The 19752-nt window shown below is 42.9% G+C and overlaps 1 protein-coding gene across 1 annotated transcript in view; it reads left to right on the plus strand.

Annotated features, from left to right (window-relative positions):
• NBEA (neurobeachin) overlaps positions 1 to 19752 on the plus strand; it is a 924058-nt gene that overhangs the window by 455492 nt on the left and 448814 nt on the right. Inside the window, exon 39 of the mRNA XM_006879639.1 lies at positions 8288 to 8352. Coding sequence (XP_006879701.1) covers positions 8288 to 8352 — 65 coding nt within the window. The remainder of the gene's footprint in view (positions 1 to 8287; positions 8353 to 19752) is intronic.

Below are 19752 nucleotides of genomic sequence, written 5' to 3' on the forward strand. Positions count from 1 at the left end.
TGTATAGGTCTTTTGTATCTTTAGTTAGGTTCACTCCCTAGTATTTCAATTTGAAAACTTAGAGTTAATGACCTACCCATATCGACACAGTCAGATGTAGAACACTTGAACACAAAAAGAATCACAAAAGAAGAAATTGAGCAGGTCATAAAGACTCACCAACAGAAAAAGTCCAGGAACAGATGGCTCCACAGCTGAATTCTGCCAAACATTCAGAGAAGATTTATCACCAATTCTACTTAAGTTATTTCAAAATATAGAAAAAGAAGGAACACTCCCAGAGACATTCTATGAAGCAAGCATAACACTAATACCAAAACCAGGCAAAGATATTACCAAGAAAGAAAACTACATACCAGTATCTCTCATAAACATAGATGCATAAATCCTAAACAAAGTCCTAGCCAATAGAATCCAAAAACACATAAAAAAAAATTCATCATGACCAAGTGGGATTACTAATAGGTATACAAGGATAGTTCAACATAAGAAAAACAATCAACATAATTCATTACTTTAAGAAAGCAAATAACAAGAACCATATAATCCCAGCAATAGATGCAGAAAAGGCATTTGACAAAATGCAACACACCTTCCTGACAAAGGCACTCAGCACAATTGGAATAGTAGGGAATTTCCCAACGTAGTCAAAAGTCTATGTGCAAAACCAAGAGCCTACATCATTCTCAATGGAGAAAGCCTAGAAACATTTTCTCTGTGAACAGGGACCAGACAAGGTTGTCCACTGTGACCACTTCTATTCAACATTGTATTAGAAATACTTGCCAGGGCAGTATGACAAGAGAAGGAAATAAAAGGCATCCTGATCAGCAAAGATATGGTTAAGTTGTTGCTCTATGCAGATAATAATGATAGTGTACCCAGAAAACCCCCAGGACTCAACAACAACCAAAAAACTGTTAGAGCTAGTAGATCATTTTAGCAGGGTGGAAAGATGCAAGATCAATATCAAAAAATCAGTGAAACTCCTCTACAGTAATAAAGGGAAACCAGAGAAGGAAACCAAGAAAGCAGTACCATTTACAACATGTATTATTTCTTGTACACGTTTCAGAATCGATTCCTTTGCCTGCACAAGGCTGTTAGGTAGGAAAACAGCCCTCAGAAGAGAGCAGGGAAACACAGCCTCATTCAAAATCAGAAAAAGAGCACATCAGGGATGCGCCCTGTCCCCGTGCTTTTCAACCTAGACGTTTTGCAGATCATTCAGGAGGCTGGACTTTGTGAGGAATGGCATCAGAATTGGAGGAAGATTCATCAACACCCTGCGTTATGCAGGTGCCTTCACCTTGCTTGCCCAAACTGAGGAGGATCTGAGGCATTTGCTGCAGGAAGCCAAGAACTATAGTCTTCAAGATGGATTGAAGCTCAACATGAAGAAAACAAAGATTCTCACCACTGGACCAGTTGCCAGCACCATGATAGTTGGAGAAGAGATTGTTATTTTTAACAATTTCAGCCTTCTTGGGTCCACAGTCAACATTCTTGGCATCAGCTGTCTGGAAATCAAAAGACAAATTGCATTCGTCTTTTGGGAAAATCTGCTTTCCGGGACCTCTCTGGAGTGTGAAAGAGCAATGTCAGTCTAGAGACTAAGGCACATCTGATCCAGGCCAGGGTCTTTGCAGTATTTTGCTACACATCAGAGAGCTGTACAGTGAATAAGGATGATAGAAGAATTGATACCTTTGAGTTATAGTCATGGAGAAGAGCATTGGACATAAAATGGACTGCCAAGGAAACAGGTTTATCCTGGAGAAGGTGAAACCTGGCTGCTCCTTTGAGGCAAGAATTTTGAAACTCCATCTCACATTCTGTTGGTATGTTGTGGGGAGAGACCAGTCTTTGGAGAAGGACATCATGCCTGGAAGGACAGAAGGACAGTGCAGGAGAGGAAGAACCCCGATGAGATGGATTGACACAGTAATCAGATAATGAGAAGTGTGTTGGAGGCAGCCAAACTGGCTGAGAATGCAGAGCTGTTGTACCTGGGGTTGCTATGAATCACAGTTGAGGAAACAGCACATGACGGCAGCCCTTCCCACTGATGGTGGTGACTGATGGTGGCAGTGGGACCCATCATGAGCCTGTGTGGCTGACTGGTTTCTAGCCTGGGATCCCACGGATTAATGCCAAGCCTTCCTTCCCTGGAGCACCCCCGGTGGTTCAGGACAGCCGTACACTTCCCCCATAGCTTGCTGCCCCTTGGTTAGTTGTGGGGTGTTTTTCTTTACACTTGGGCATTTTGTTTCTCACTCAATCTTATGACCACATCTCTCCTCCCATGTAAAGAGCCTGGATGTTTCAACTAAATTTGCCTAACAATACCGAGCTGTTTGCTGCTTTTACAACTACCATTCAGAAGTTAGTAAACAAACTTTAAAAGCTGTTCACTACTAGTACTTTTTTTTATAGTAATTAATGAGTTTCTTATTTTATTATGCAGCAAAGTATTCCATTGCGTGAATATACCACAGCTTCCCTATCCATTCATTTGCTGATGGGGACTTAGATTATTTCCAACTCTTTGCTATTGTGAACAAAGCTACCATAAACATGGATGTGGATAGATCTTCTTGGGTGGCAGTTATGCTTTTTTTAGGGTAAACTCCCAGTAGTTGAATTGCTGGATCAAATGGTATCTCTATTTCCAACTTTTTGAGAAAGTGCCATACTGCCATCCATAGTGGTCGCACGATTTTACACTCCCACCAACAGTGAATAAGGGTCCCAGTTTCTCGGCAACCTCGCCAAGATTTGTTGTTTGCTGTTCTGTTAAATTTTGCTATTCTTGCTGGGGTGAGATGATATCTCATAGTTGTTTTGATTTGCATCTCTCTTAGAGCTGGGGATTTTGAACATTTCTTCATGTGTTTATTGGCCATCTGAATGAAAAGAAAACTTAAAACTGGGGGCAAAAAACCACCTACAACCAGGAGAGGAAAAAATAGATGAATGGGATCTTCTAAGAATTAAGTCCCTATGCACATCCAAAAACTTCTCCAACAGGTTAGAAAGGGAAGCCACAGATTGGTGAAAAAATATTTGGTAATGACATGGCTAATAAGGAACTTATATCTAGAATTTATAGAATTCTCAAGCACCACAAGAAGATAAAGGTAAATAGCCCAACTGAAAAATGGGCACAGGATACGAACAGACACTTGACTACTAGTACTTTTAAAAAGAAGAAATGGAGTTTACCTTGTGAAGAACTTTGTGACCCTTTTCTGTCTCTTTGTAACCTTGATGAGATGGATTGATTCAGGATTGGGGTAAGGGGCTAGGTATGTCAGAGACAGTGAGATTGGCTCAGGGTAGAGCAGGGTTTAGGGCTGTTGTGCGTGGGGTCTCTGTGAGTTGTGGTCGACTTGGTGGCACATAACAGCAACATAGGCTTGTGCAGGCTGAATAATAGACAAGAAAGATTGAGAAAGAACTGATACTTTGATCTTAGGATGTGCGTTAAAAATATGGACCACATATTTTTATACCAGGTCAATTTACCCTGGAAGCAGTGCAGGCCGCAAGCTCCTTGGAAACACAGCTTCTGAAGCTTCTGACAAGTTCTGCATGTTTTCAGACAGGACCAATCCCTTGGGAGGAAAATCATGCTTTGTAACAAAGAGGGTACCTGAAAAAAGAGGACCTGGAACAGAAAGAGTCCACACAGTGGCTGCAGCTCTTGGCAAGCATGGCCACACTAAGTGAGGGTGGCTCAGGACCAGGTGGCCTGGGCTTCTAGTGTCCACAGGCCCGCTAAGAATTGGAACATGCAAAGTGGTACGTAAACACAGTGAGATTCTCGAAGTCCAACTTTGAATTAAATGATTTGCCTTTTAGGGTGTTTATCTCCAGATCCAGGGAGGTAAGCACATGAGGCCTGGCAGTTATATACTTCCCAACTTGGGCCCCATGTCCCTCTTACCCCATGTGCAAACAAAAACCCCTACACCTGCTTTGCTCAGAAGAGATCATCTGTTGTGCTTTTGCGACATTACAAATCATTAATAGTGGATCATTTATTGTTAAAGTAGAAGCATAACTAGTAAAACAGGTCTGAGGACTCGAGGAGGGAAGGGGTAGGCACAGAGGGGTGAGGGTGGGTGGGGGGAATCACTGGACTTAACAGGTGGGGGTTGTGTGTGAAGGGAATGAGAAGAACCCAGTGGGGACCTGAAAAGACAGGCTAATGATGGGCAAAGTCCAATGAGGGTTAATTTTTAAAACATAATGCATGGAATGATAGTATGAAACACAATCGGAATGAAGAGTATTGTGAATGTATATGAACTTTGCAAGCAAACCAATGTAAACCAAAAATTTTAAAAATACTGGATCATTTTGTTTAATCAAGAGACTCTGGGTCATTTGAAATTATGCAAATTAGAAATTATATTTTTAAGAACTTTGGAAAGCTCAAAAATTTGAAATGTACTGCCCACATTTGAAATATGCATGCCTCTAGAAACTCTGTGAACTTTGATAAATGTTGACAGTTGTAGAGGGATTTCAGACCTTTTATTCTTAGGGTTTCTATGAGTTGTGCTTGACTCAAAGGCATCAATAACAACAACTGCCCACATTAGATGGACTGTGACTTAGGTCAAAGCCAGCAAGTGACTGCTGTCTTCTGAGTGGGAATGCATGGCCTCGTACCATGCGTCATGTGAATGCATGACCTCGTAGCATACAACATGTGTGAATGCATGACCTCATAGTGTGCATTGTGGGAATGTATGACCTCATAGCATTCAACATGTGAAACATGACTTTGTACCATGCATCATATGAATGCCTGACCTCATGCTGTGCACCATGTGAATGGCTGACCTGGTGGTGTGCACCGTGTGAATGCCTGACCTCGTGGTGTGCACCGTGTGAATGCCTGACCTCGTGGTGTGCACCGTGTGAATGCCTGACCTCAGCTTACACTGGCGTCAGGTGAATGCATAACCACGTGGCCTCAAGCTGCAGGCCAGGCGTTCTGAGGGAGAAAGATACAGTAGTTTGCTTCATTGGAATGTAAACAACCCAATCACAGAATGGGCACAGGATATGAATAGGCACTTCACCAAAGAGGATGTTCATTTGGCAAACAGACACATCAAAAAATGGTCAGAATCTCTAGCAATTAGATGCAAATCAAAACAATTGTGAGACAACATCTCACCCCAGTAACAGTAGCAAAGTTCAACAGGGAGACAAACAACAAATGCTGGCAAGGTGGCGGAGAGATTTGAGCCCGTGTTCACTGCTGGTGGGAGCAGAAAATGAAGCAACTGCTGTGGGATGCCGTCTGACACTTTCTCAGAAAGGTGGTAATAGAAATACCATTTGACCCAGCAGTTCCCCTGCTAGGAATGTACCCTAAAGAAACCAGAGCTGCCACCCAAGCAGAAAAATGCACACCCATGTTTATTGCTGTTATTCACAATAGCAAAGAGATTAAAGCAACCCAAGTGCCCATCAACAAATGAATGGATAGAAAAGTATTCACACAATGGAATACTACACAGCATTGAAAAACAAGAAACTGGTAAAACATTATACAACATGGGTGACCATGGAGGACACCATTCAATTCTATTCAATTCTTCAATGAAGTCTTTCGCTCATACCCCTGCTGTGGTATCCTTGACCTTGACCCTCTGCTTCTCAGAGCTCCTGGTTTTTGCTGCTGCCTTGTCCAGTGCAAGGGATTAATGACCATGGCCTGAACCCAGCTCACAGATACTGTGAGTTGAACCAAACTGAAGAAATTTTTATGAATGTTTCCTGTGGTCTTGTGTACACAGTGTAGTGTAGGATGAATGTGTGATGACTGAATTTGAATACATGATGAGATATATTGTTTGAAAACCTTATAGTACAAGTTCATGCTTGCTATGGAAACAGTGTCAGTCCATGCTTAGGAAGTTGTAAGAATCTATTCTTCATAGCGGTAGACTTCTTTTTACATGACAATCCATTTTCTCTTTAAGCGAATGTGACAAAAAGGGTAAAATATTGAGAAATGGGACATATTAAGGGATCTTGGTTTTTAATAAATTTGGACTATCTCGTGGTACAAAAGGTCTAAGAAGTAATGTGGTTAACATGTTGACAAAGGAGTTCTCTGGGATTGTTTTAAACAGACTAGATTTCAAAGTTTGAATAAACATTTTATAATGGAATAGCAGGCTTACCTTTTGGAGAGATTCTTCACAGAAGTTTTAATAGTTAAAAATCAGTGACTTTGTTGTTAGTCAGTTTGTTGTTGTTGGGTCCTCTCAAGTCGAGTACAACCTGTATGAACAACTCTGAACGACACTCCTGAACCCGGTCCTGGCTGGACCCCTCGGTCTACGGCAGCCGTCACTGTGCATGTCCATCGGGAAGCGGGGACGCCCCTCAGGCTTCACAGATCCAGCGCTGACCTCATACCTATCGCTGCCCTTACCCTTGTCTTCTCCCCATCCCAGTGCCATCACCACCACAGTCCTGTCATGTCCCTCCCATCTCTGTCCCATCACCAGTTCTGTCTCTGCTTCTGTCACCATGCCTAGAATTGTCCCATCGTGTTCCCACACCATCCGTTTCACTGTTCTCTTCACAACTCCAGTATGTCCCTGTCACTGTCTTTATCATCATCACAGTCCATCCTGTCCCCTCACCACCCCCATCACAGTCCCATCACTACCATGTCTCTTCCTCGTTACAGTCCCTTCATGTTTCTGTCACCATCCTTGTCACCTTCCCCTTCACAATCCCATCAGGCCCCATCACGATCACTGTCACTGTTCCCGTCACAGTCACATCATGACTGCACCACAGTTCCTGTCATATCTCTGTCCTCCTCTTGTCACTGGCTCCAGGACCTCACACCCCTACATGCCTTCTGGAGTTAACGTGTGTACATTTGTAGCTGTTCGTCTGTGAGTCTTCACTCTTACTTTGAACAGAGGGTGTTTGCACACTCGAGCACATACTTTTAGGGCCTGTGTTTGTCCCGCGGAGGTGTGCACTGACAGCAAGGGCAATGAGGTTAGGAGTGGAGTGAAAAGACAGCTGAGACCCTCTGTTTCCAAGGACTCAGCAGCACCGCGCAGCACTGCCAGGCAACTCGCCCGTTAGGCCCCCTCCTGGGAGGGTCAGGGGAGGAGTTCCAGCTAAGTGTGGGAGTGAGCATCAGCTTCTGAAAAGAGATGAGCACAGTGTTTATTTGACTGTTGAGAAGGGTAGGATTCTCAGTCCAAGACCCCTACTTAGCACATAGACAGAGACAGCCAAGGGTCTGAAACGATAGAATAAGCCAGCAGTAGGGGAAAGTTAGTTACACATCATCTAAATATTGTATTTTTAATACAGGTAATGGGTGTAATGTCCAGTCTTTGCAAACTATAGAACACCCTCAAACGTTAGTTTATTGTGAGCACGTGGACATTGTATATGTGGACGTGTTGTGTGCAGAAATGAAGCATGCCACAAGCAAACACAAGCAGGGTGCCTTTGTGATGGGGAGCACCCCGTTGCTGGGTTGTGGACGCCGCTGGGCTCACAAATTATTCCAATCTAAATCCTTAAGAAGAGCTTACATCAGTTTCGTTGGTTGTTTCCTTTCAAAAAAATTCAAAACCGTTCCTATGCATTCCATCACTTCTGTGTGACTTTTAATTCTCTGGAATGTTTAGAAATCCTCCGAACATGTAATTTCCGAATCCCCCTGAGGGATTTTGTACTTCTAGTCGTCATTTTAGGGTCTCAGGGATTTCTGGCTCAGCTTTTCCACCTGGATAGTCACAGGGAGCCCTGGTGCCACCGTGAATGAAGCATTGAGATTTTGACTGAAAGGTTTGAGCTGCTTTTGGGAGAAAGGTGAGGCTGTGAGCCGAAGCACCTGCTCCTGAAACCCTGGGGGCAGACCTGCTGGTTCCGGGGAGCCTGGCATCAGAATGGCTCCCTTGTAGAGTGGCAGTGCTCTCTTGCCTACAGACCTTTCTCTTTGCAGGAGACTCAGGTCCAGGGTTTCCCTTCTGCGGGACCCCACTGCCCATCTTTTTCTGCATCAAGACCCAAGAGCCCCGTGAACCTAACGGCGGCTTCTAAACCAAGTCAAAGGGCTATTTTACCACTAACAAAAGAACACTGGTTATAAAATCATATAAAGGGCTTGGGAGGTAATAACTTGCGGAAGTTATTAACAACGTCGAGGCGATCCTCGAGCCAATTGTTCCTTTCATTTGTATCTTTAATTTTTCTTACCTCGGTTTGGTTTTCCCCTCAGGAATGGCAAAACTCAATTCAGAAGAATGCTGGCCTCGCTTTCATCGAGCTCATCAATGAAGGGAGGTAAGAAATTCACAGTTTCCCAGCAAGTAGTCCAGGCGTGTTTTCCACCAGTGGACGATCGCTTTATAACCCCATCTACTCCCGAAGAAAAGGTGTGTCAGAAAAGGCCTTCCAGTCGAAGACTGCCGCAGCCTCTTCACCTTCAAATGCACAGTTTAGAACTTTACCCACTTATCTTGGAGGGAGGAGCGGAGCCGAGGGACTAGATGCTGGGCAGCCTTCACGGCTCTACGCACCGTGCAGAGTCCTCACACGAGGTGCAGGTGCACAGATGACAGGAGCCGGTCTGCAGCCATCTGCTGCCCCATCTGCTCACGGGCCATCTCTCTGGGGCTCCGCAGCAGTCCTGGCTCCAGCAGGGAGCGTGACCAGAGCAGGCATGCTCGCTGGGGGCTGAGGGGCCAGGAGGCTGTGGGAGGTGGGGAGACCACGCCACGGCAGAACATTGCCACCCGAGTAGTGAGTCCCAGGCCAGCATGCTCTCTCCTACTTTGTGACAAATCGCTGTTTCCTGGAATGGTCACACAGGTAGCCTGGCAAATGCCGCTGTCACCTCACAGAGCCATCTGTTGGCCAAAGCCCCATGTTTTCTACAGCTCGAGTGGTGTTCATGAGGGCGCGTGCTCTTCGGAAGATAACTGGGGTCTGGTTCTTATTTGCACCCAGATTTCATTACAAAAATAATAGGAAATACCTATAGATGAAACTTGAGTTTATCAAGGAGGGCTATGAAGTAATGTCTCCCCAGCTGTTCCTTGAAAATTATTTTGTAAAACGCATAAATCCTCCAATTTGAGAAAATTATTAGCTTGAATGTTATGTGCCATCGAGTTGCTTGCAACTCATAGCAGCCCTCTATACAATATCCCTATACCCTGCTCTGTCCCATGCCAATCTTATTGACACACCTATCCCCATTACCCCAGTCATTGATTCAACCCATCTCATCGAGGGTCTTCCTCTCCTGCACTGTGCCTCCATCTTCCCAAGCATGACATCTCTCTCCAAGGTCTAGTCCCTCCTTGCACCAAGTCCAAAGTATGTCGGATGAAGCTTCAGAATCCTTGCCTCCAAGGAGCCGCCTGGTTTCACCTCTCTATGACAAACCTATTTGTTCTCCTAGCAGTCCATGGTATATTCAGTACTCCAACACCACAGCTCAAAGGCATCAACTCTTCTCCTATCATCCCTAGTCATTGTCCAGCTTTCTAATGCATAGCAACTGATTGTAAAGACCATGGCCTGGATCAGGTGCACCTTGACTAACATCTTGACCAGACTGACATCGTTGCTCTTCACATCTCTGAAGAGGTCTCTGACAGCAGACTTTCTCAGTGCTATTCATCTTTTGATTTCCTGGCTGCTAGTACCAAGAGTGTTGATTGTAGAGCCAAGCAAACTGAAGCTGTCAGCAGTCTCAATCTCTTCGTCTGTCATGATGCTGCCATTCAGCCCAGTGGTGAGAATTTTTGTTTTCTTGATATTGACCTTCAATCCATATTGAAAGCTGCAGTCCTTGACCTTCTTCAGCAAGCACTTCAGATCCTTCTCAGTTTCAGAAAGCAAGGTTGTGTCATCTGCATAATGCAGGTTGTTGTTGAGCCTTCCTCTAATCCTGATGCCACATTCCTCCTGATAGAGCCCAGTTTCCTGAGTGATCTGTTCTACATATAGATTAAAAAGGTATGGAGATAGGACAAATCCCTGGCGTACACCCTTCCCAGTTTTGAACTATGCAGTGTTCTGACAACAGCCTCCTGGTCCAAGTATAGGTTTCGCATTAGCACGATTAAATTTTCTGGGATTCCCATTCTTCTCAGAGTCAGCCACGGTTTGTTGTGATCCACACAGTCAAACGCCTTAGCATAGTCAGTGAAAGCATAGATCCCTCTAAAATTACCTGTACTATCCCTAGTACCATGGCCTGTTCTAAACCCAGCTTGCACTTCAGGCAATTCTTTGTTGATGTGCTGTTCCAGTTGCTTTTGGATAGTTTTCAGCAGAATCTTACTTGCATTTGATATTAATGATATTGTTAGGTAATTTCCACACCCTGTCAGGTCACTTTTCTTTGGAATGGGAGCAAATACGGATCTTTTCCAATCAGTTGGCCAGGTGGTGGTCCTCTAGATTTCTTGGCACAACTTGGTGAGCAAATCCCGGACAGCATCTGTTTGTTGAAATATCAGTTGGTATACTATCAGTTCCTGGGGCCTTGGTGTTTTTGGGGTTTTTTTTGCCAGTTTTTTCAGAGGAGCTTGAACTTCTTCCTTCATCAGCACAGACTTACTTATATGGTGGTTTCACGAAATTCTTCTGTTTAAGCCAATTCCTTTTGATACACTGACTCTGTATACTATTTCCATCTTCTTTTAATGCTTCCTGGATCGTTTAGTATTTTATCCAAAGCATCCTTAAGAATTGCAACTCAAGACTTGAGTTTGATCTTCCGTTGTTTCAGCTTAAGAAATTCTGAATGATTTCGGCCATTTTAATTTCCTGACTCTAGCTCTTTGCACATTTCATTATAATACTTTGTCTTCCACAATGCCCTTTGAAATCTTCTGGTTAGCTCCTTAATTTCTTGGTTCCTTCCCTTTCTTCCCTTTGCTTTGGCTTTCTGGAGCACTCATATAGTAATCAAAGTCTTTTCTGATATCCATCTTTGTCATTATTTTCTTTCCCTTCACAGCTGTATTTTCTGGGTAATAGTTCCTGTCTTTATAATAATTCATGTTAGGGTACATTTCTCATTTTGATATTCTGTGATAGAATTATTCTTAAAAACTTTAAAGTCCTAGTCTTTAAGGATTTAAATTTAAAACAAAGTGTGTATTCACTTCAAAAGAAAGATTTAGGAAACTAACTTTTAGTTTATAGCCAACAAATTTCCATCATAATAGGACTTATTACTTTGGGCACATGGCCGGGACACTGTGCTCAGAAGGATGGAGGTACATTGCAGGAGAGGAAAACGCCAGATGAGATGAACTGATACAGTAACTGGGGTAATGGACGCAGGTGTGTCAGAGACAGTGCGACTGGCTCAGGACAGGGCAGGGTTCAGAGCTGTTGTGAATAGGGTTGCTGTGAGTCACAGGTGACCCAGTGGCACATAACAGCAACAAAAGAACATCATTTACAAGCTGTGACTATAATAAGAATTGGTAATTCATCCATCTTCGGGGGGTGAGAACTATGCCACAGTTGGTAGGGCTCCTCATTGGCATAGGGCACAGGCCTACCCTCCAGACCAAGGCTCTTCTCTCGGTGCAGAAGCCGGCCTTGCCGTGCACAGAAGCAGTGTATTTGAAGAGGAAGTCCTTGTGTGGGAGACTCGATGGGCCCAAAGGCAACACGAGCCAATGCCTCGTCTCAGAAGATGTGAGATGTGTCTCGGAGAGGGCATGACCACAGTGCTTCTTGGAGCAAAGACGGCCAAGCTTCAGCTTTCATACTTTGGACATGTAGCAGGCGAGGCTACTCACTGGAGAAGGCCATCATGTTTGGAGAGATGGGGATGGTCAGCAAAGGAGAGGGAGACTCGCAGTGAGATGGATCGGCACGGTGACTTCAGCAGTGGGCTTGAGTGTGGCAGAGATGGGGGGACAGCACAGGAGAGGGCAAGGCTCAGGGTGCTTTGTTCACAGGATCGCTCTGGGTGGTACTCCACTCGATGACCCCTCACAACGACAGCACTGGTGTGGTGGATGAGGAGTTGCACTGCCGATCCAAGGGTACATGGTTCGAATCCACTAGCCTCCCTGACAGGAAAAAGATGGGCAGTCTCCTCCCATATTATTTAAAGCCTTTGAAAACCTACTGGAGGGTCAGCTGAGGAGTGGTCCTTACTCACCAGCATGCACCCACAGTTACTCTGTTTGGATCTCTGTTGGTTCAAATCTCCCAGCTGCTCCGTGGAAGAAGGATGGACAGTCTGCTCCCATGTAATTAAACTTCCCAGAACCACTGGACGGTCACTGATGAGTTTATCCCCACTTAGTGGCAGTGAAGGACGGAGGGACAGAGGGCTCGCAACTGTCCCTTTGCTCATTTGGAAGTGCCTGAGGTCATCGGGGCACCCCACTTGCTGGCAGGTCAGTTCCTTTGTGAAGGCCTCTGGGATTTGTGGTGTCCCAGTGGGGGGACAATTGAGCAGCACCTCCTGCTGCACAGTCACATGGTGGTCAGGACTGGACGTTCACATGAGCTCTGCTTTCAGTGGGTTCTGGCCACACATGTTTCTGTAAAGATTTGCACTGAGGCTCATGAGAGAGCAGGCACAGGTGATTTTAAAACACCTGCATGTAGCTCCTTGTTACGGACGCTGAGGGGTGTGGATCTGTCCCTTCTGAGGCTCCTGGTAGCCCAGGGGGTTGGCCCAGTGCTGTCACAAGGGCCATTTAGACACTTGCTAATTTACTTCAACTAGTAAAGAGAAAGAATGTCTTCTCCCAGTAACTCCTGTAAGACTTCACAGAACCTCCAGCACTTCCGTTCAGGTTATGCATCATGGGATTGAGGTACGGTGGAGGTGGTGGTGGTGGTGTGGTGTGACCGTACCATAGCTGGGATTTCAGAGGCTCAGCCACACAGGAGGAGATTGGCCATCCTCCTGAGGAGTGACTGGTGGATTTGAACTGCCTGCCTTTGGAATCCTTAACACTTAAATTAGGATTACGTGTGATGGATTGAGGACCAGTAATTCGCATCACTCATTTAGGAAGAACTTGAGCAGTTTACTGTTACAAACATCTTCAGATTCTTACAGGTTTTATTTTTCTGTGGTAACACGTTGGCTTGCTTTGTTTGGGGTAAGAAGTTGGGAATACAGAAACCTCCCCAGTGCTCACCATACCAGTCCTTGTGCCTTCTGGGTTTTATTTCTCTTTAAAAAGAGATGATTTGGGGTAAACCAAGAGGAGCACGACTAGCTGTGAATCCACAGGAACAAAGCTTACATGCTGAGCAGTGCAGGTGCCTGGCCCACACCTTACCTGCTGCTCCGCAGTCCAGGGTAGAACAGCCTTGCTGACCTTTCCCGACACTGCCTGCTTGTCCTCGCGTGGAGTAGCCAGAGGTTGGAATGACTGTGCGGTGCCAGAGCCGTTAGGCCCCAGGACAGTGTTGGCGGTGCGCCGGGTACAGGTTTCAGATGCTTCTCCATCAGCTGGCACTACAGAAGGGCCGAGTTTTGGGGCAAAGGCTGGCCTGCCCAGTAACAAGAGGTGACCTGACGGGGCTACCGCTTGTGTCCCTGGGAGCATGCTCCAAGCTCATTACCGGGTCTGTTCAGTGCTGAGTTGTCAGGAATGTGGACTTGAGAACATCTTCATGAAAACTGAGGATTGGTCAGGACAATGCCAGGTGTGAAAAGAAAACAGAAGGATAGTGTTCTGAATCGAGAGGGTAGTATTGTGCACAAGGCTGGAGGCAAAGCTAGCACACTGCGTTCCGGACATGGTTTGTACTCAGCCCAGAGTGGCTTGTTGGCTAGCCCTTCAGAAGCGAGGGTCTCCATGAGCCACCAGTTTCCCTCAGCCCCAGCGAGGCCAGGCCACAGTGAGCCCTGGGAGACCTGTACTGGAAGGTTGTCTGTTGGCTTGGCTCATCCTTGACTCTGGCTTGTTGATTCTGATGGAGTCCTTCCCTGTGAGGACATTAAGAGAGCGTTAGCATCTGTGTGGGGCCTCTGCCAGCCAGCACAGGACATCTCAGGTGTGTTACCTGGGGTCAGGGTGGACCAACATTCTAGCAAAGCTCTCTGGCTTTCTGCTTGCTCTGGGTTTTGCATTTGACTTGTGAGAGTCTGACCACCATTTTCTGGGACTGCTGACGCTATTGCCTGACAGTTTTGGGGGTCTTCAGCCAGCAGCCTGCCGCCTGACCTGCTGGGCTTGGGTTTGTCAGCATGTGCTGGTCATCTGAGTCAGGAGGAGGCTCCATCCAGACATCTGGCCCATCACCTTTGGACTTGCCAGCCTCTACAGCCACTTCCTTGCAGTAAATCTCCATTTAGCTGCGAAGAGAAACTTGACTGGCTTTGCTCTGAGGGAGAGCCCACTGACGTGGTTGGATAGGTGTAGGTACACGAGCGACATGATCAACTCCTCAGGTATATAATGCAACACGTGGATGGTAGGTGTTCAGGACTGAAACACGGATACCAAGCTAAGCTTTCGGTAATTCTGCTGAAGGTGATAATATCATGGGCGCAGAGTGGCCATAAGGATGAAGTGAACACATGGAAGGATTGCCTGGGCATTTTAAAGATTGGAGGGAAGATAGAAAAGAAGGAGTGGAAGGGGCTTTGAAGTGCGTCTCAGGAGCTGGATTGTGGCCTCACACACCTGAGCAGAACTGCGCTGATGGGCAGCACAGCTGGTGGGTGACAGGCCTGGGCTGGAAGCATGTGCCTGTGCTCAGTGAGCAGAGAGGAAGCATTTGTTATGTGGTCACGGGCTCTCCAAGGAGAAGGCCGGGAGGGAGCCCAGATGGCAGAGTCGCAATCCGCGGACAAGCTGTGGCTAAGGATTCAGGTGTCCACTGGCACAGCACATGTGTCACGAGCTTGGCATGCCAAGGCACAGGCTAGGTGTTTCACACACACACACACACACACACACGTGTTCCATTTACATGGACATAGAACGTTTTTAATCTTTTTTCTTTTAAAATGAAAAAACCCACATAGACATTTTCTCTTCATTGTTAGACTATCAATCTTTAATTTGCCCTTGTGGGACTAAAGATAAAAATCTTTAAGTGGAAATTGTTATAAATGTTTATCCTACTTAACAGCTACATTTGTGAATACAATTCATCAATCATTCCTGGAGGAAGCAGTTGCGCTCTTGTCTACAATTAACAGGACAAAAACAGTTGATGAATGTGAGGCTGAATCAAAGGACTCCCAGGACAGGCTGAAATTATAAACTAGCTCATTTAGAGGAAGCTAACAAAGGGTCTTTATAATTAAAACAAAGCCAGGGTAATGGGATGTAAAATTGCCTATAATATCTTGGCCATAATAATTGGATCAGAGAAGAAATGCAACCTATATTTTTCTGTGTTTTAAATAACAGAATAATAATCGGAATTTTGTAAATGCATTTTAGGGTCAGTATTCTCTATGTTTTAGAAAAAGTGATAAAAATTTATTTTAGATAAGCCATTCATTCATTTCAAAGGATCGCTCCAATTTTTTGTAAAGCGTTGATTATTTGCCTCATTTTTCTATCTAAATTTTTTAAATCTTTTTTTAAATTGGTAAGCAAACCATAAAAAAGATATCAAAACTTTAAACAAAAGAATGAGGCAAATAAGCAATATTTTAAAAAATTATGGAATTTGAATAATCCTTTTAAATTAATGGCTTATCTAAAATAAATCTTTATTATTTTCCCAAAACAATATCCAATATAGGATATTGACCCTGAAAATCCAAGCTGTATCCATGTTTGCCACTGAATTAAACTAAAATTCATTTATAAGATTCCAATTCTTATTGCTATTTAAAATACAGGAAGTATAGGTTATGTTTCCTGTCTTCAGAAGAGGAGACGTGTATCTTGTCTAAGTCTGTAATACTCTAGCAAATATATGGCTTTGACTGGAATGGCTTCTTCAAAAGAGCAATGCTGGTTAGTAGTTAAATAAATCTGCTTGGGTTTACTGAATCGTTTGACTTGGCATAAAAGCCTACATTAAAATAAAAGCTATAACTTCTGAAACTGTAAAATAAAGGGTTCCTTTTTTTTTAAGAGTTGAGATTATATTTTAATTTTGAACCAGAAATTCATGGAGACTCCTAAAAAAATTAATATTTCTTCTCTGCATTTTTTACCCATTTAAAAGAATGTGATCAGTACTTTTCCTGTATTACTTTATTAATTTAACAGATGCAGTAAGTCAACACAGTGAGTTTGTAAGTAAATAAAAACCTTAAAAAATGCATTTACAAAATTACTTAGATTAGCTTTTAAATGGTGTGTATTTCTTTTTTTTTTTTTTTTACTATGTGCTTTCTAGTCTTGATTCAAATATCTTTCCTAATGATCTTTCTTTGTCTACAGAAAAAAAATTATTGGTTTTCATATAATCATTCAAGTACATTGTGTTTTGTACTTTGTATTTTATACAATCATTCATATGCATTATGTTTTATAATTACTCTTTATATTACTCCCTTCTTTTAAAGAACCTGTTAAACATTTTCCCATCTTTCACCACCCACAAAGCCCTGTTATTCTAGTGATGTCCGCCTTCCCTGTTTTCTGCCTCTCCTCCTCACCTTCCCCTTTTGAACTGTGTATACAGTTTGCTCGGCTGTTCTTTATTACACAGTAGTGGTCTTGTGCAATATTTGTCCTTACGTGACAGAGGTATTTCACTCATCATAATGCTCTCTATAATCTCTTACAAGTTATATAGTATTTTACAAAGCCATTGTTCCTTAATACTTCATAGTATTCCATTGTGTGAAAGTACCACAATTTTGTAATCCATTCATTTGTTGGGCATTTGGCCTGTTTCTATTTTCTTGCTATTTTCAATAACACTACTGTGAACATAGGTGTCTTGGTTCTGATTCCCTTAGGGTATATTCCTAGCAATGGAATATCTGTGTCATGTGGGAATTCTGTGTTTAGCTTTTTGAGGAAACACTAAATCACTTGCCATATATAGTTGTTGTTGTTGTTGTTGTGTGCCGTCGAGTTGTTTGCCATATATAGTAGTTGCACCATTTTACAATTCCACCAGCAGTGTGTAAGGGTTCCAATCTCTCCACATCCTCTCCAACATTAATTGTTTGCTGTGCTGTTAAACTTTACTACTGTTGCTGGGGTAAGGTGGTATCTCCTTGCTGTTTTAATTTGCATCTCTCTGATTGCTAGTGGTTTGGAACATTTTCTCATGTGTCTGTTGGCCATGTCCCTTGTGAAGAGTCTTTTCATGTGGTTGGGTTCTCAGTCTTTTTCTTGAGGAGGCTCTGTAGTTTTTCTGAAAACTTTAGTTATGAAACTTTAGTTTTTCTAAAATGCATTTGCTAAATGGATTTTTCCCCAATCTGTGGGCTTTCTTTTTACCCTAATGGAGATTTTTTAAAAAAATTTTTTTTAATGCACGCAAGGATTTGACTTTTAGAAGGTCCTATTCTTTGTTTTGATCTTCTCCAGATTGGGCATTTTTGGTTATGTTCACAAGCCTATTTATGTCATAAACCAGGGCTTCTAATTTTGTTCCCATTTTGCCTCCAGCTTCATTTTTATTTCTCAACTTTGTTTTTTCTGAGTCTCTTTCCAAATGAAACTGGAAATTATCTTTTCTAGCTCATTGAGGCATTCCTCAGTTTGGTATCTATATTGGCATTATGTTGAACCTGTAGATTGCTTTTGTCAAGATTGTCATTTTCACAATGTCCAGTCGTCTATCCATGAAGAGGGAATATTTCTCCATTTAGTTAGGTCTCTTATTGTTTCTTGTAGTAGTGTTTTGCAAGTTTCTTTTTAAAGATCTAGTGTGTGTCTGGTAAGGTTTATTCCTTTGTAGTTCATCTTGGGGTTGGCTATTCTAAATGGCATTGTTTTCTAGTTTCCCTTTCCATGCTTGCTTTGTTGCTGTAGAGAAATCTCACTGATTTTTTTGTATGTTGGTCTTATATCTCTTGCCACTCTACTAAATTAGTCTGCTAGGTCTAACTGGAGGTTTTTATTGTTTCATCTTTGGGGTTCTCTGTGTACACTACAATACCATCTGCCTATAGTGACAGGACCACCATCTCTGTGCCAATGTGGATGTTTCTTATATCCTTCTCTTACCTTTTTGGCCATGCAGAATTTCCAATACTATACTGAATAGGAATGGAGATAGTGGGCATCCTTATGTGGCACTTGTTGATAAGGGACATGTCTTTAATTCTTTCTCATTGAAAACCATGTTGGCTCTTGGTTTTGGATGTATACTGTTTACAATGTTGAGGCAGTTGCCTGCTATTCCTGTTTTGCTGAGGGTGTTATTCAGGAAGAGGTGTTGGATTTTGTCAGAGGAAGAAGTGTTGGATTTACTAAATTACTTTTCTGCATCAATTGATAAGATTATGTGGTTCTTAATCTTTGCTTTGTTAATGTGATGACTTACATTAATTGTTTTTCTTATGTTGAACCATCCTTCCTATTAGGAATCCCTTGGTCAAGGTAATTTTATTTTTATATGCTGTTGGATTCTATTGGTCAATACTTTGTTACAGATTTTTGTAACTGTGTTCATGAGTGATATTGGCCTCTAATTTTCTTTTGCTGTGATGATGTTTTCTGGTTTCAGTGTCAGGGTTATTCTTGCTTCATAGAACGACTCTGTGATTCTATGGATGTGTGATTCTATGAATCATAGAATGAGTTCTTCTTTTTGTATTTTTTAAAATAACTTAAATAGAATGGTGATATTTGAGCTGTGACTGTTTGGTAGAATTCACCTGTGATGCCATCTGGGCCAGGAATTTTTGAAGCGAAGTCTTTATATGATTTGCTCAGTTTCTTCTTCTGTATTGGGTCTGTTCAAATGTTCCACTTCTGTTTGTGTCATTTTGTTTAAAGTGTGTGTTTCTAGGTATATGTCGATTTCTTCTAGGTTTTCAAATGTATTGGAGAATAGGTTTTCATTATATTTCAGTTTTTATCAATTTAATTATGGCTGGTTCTGTTGTGATGTCACTCTTTTATTTCTTATTCAAGTTATTTGTATTTTTTCTTTTTTATTTATGTTTGCCAATCGTTTTTCTATTTACTAACTCTCTCTCTATATATATATTTTTTTTTCTTGATATGACTTTAGATATTGGTAATAAATAAAATGTTGCTTATCTAAAGCCAGCTTAAACAAATCCCGTTAATGGCTAAATTGAAAATTATAGAGAATTTTATGTCAAAAGTTAGTCATTATAAATTGTATTTAAATTCTGTTATTGTTGTTGGCGTGTGCTATCGAGTCACCTGTGACTCATAGTGACCCTATTGTACAACAGCCCTAAACTCTGCTCTATCCTGTGTCAATCTCACGGTCTCCAACACACCTACTCCAATTTCCCCAGTCATTGTATCAATCCACCTCATAGAGGGTCTTCCTGTCCTGCACTGTCCCTCCACCCTCCCAAGCATGATGTCCTTCTCCAAAGACTGGTCCTTTCTTGCAGCATGTCCAGAGTATGTCAGACGGAGCTTCAGAATCCTTGCCTTTAAGGAGCAGCCTGGTTTAATCCTCTCCAAGAAGAACCTGTTCATTTCCTTAATAGTCCATGGTGTATATTCAATACTCGGCTCCAGCACCACAGCCCAACGGCATCAATTCTCCTTCTGTACTCCCTAGTCATTGTCCAGCTCTCTGAGGCATATTAATCATATT

This window comes from Elephantulus edwardii, unplaced genomic scaffold (genome assembly GCF_000299155.1).
Source record: "Elephantulus edwardii isolate Elephantulus edwardi_28Jun2011 unplaced genomic scaffold, EleEdw1.0 scaffold00004, whole genome shotgun sequence".
Classification (NCBI taxonomy): domain Eukaryota; kingdom Metazoa; phylum Chordata; class Mammalia; order Macroscelidea; family Macroscelididae; genus Elephantulus; species Elephantulus edwardii.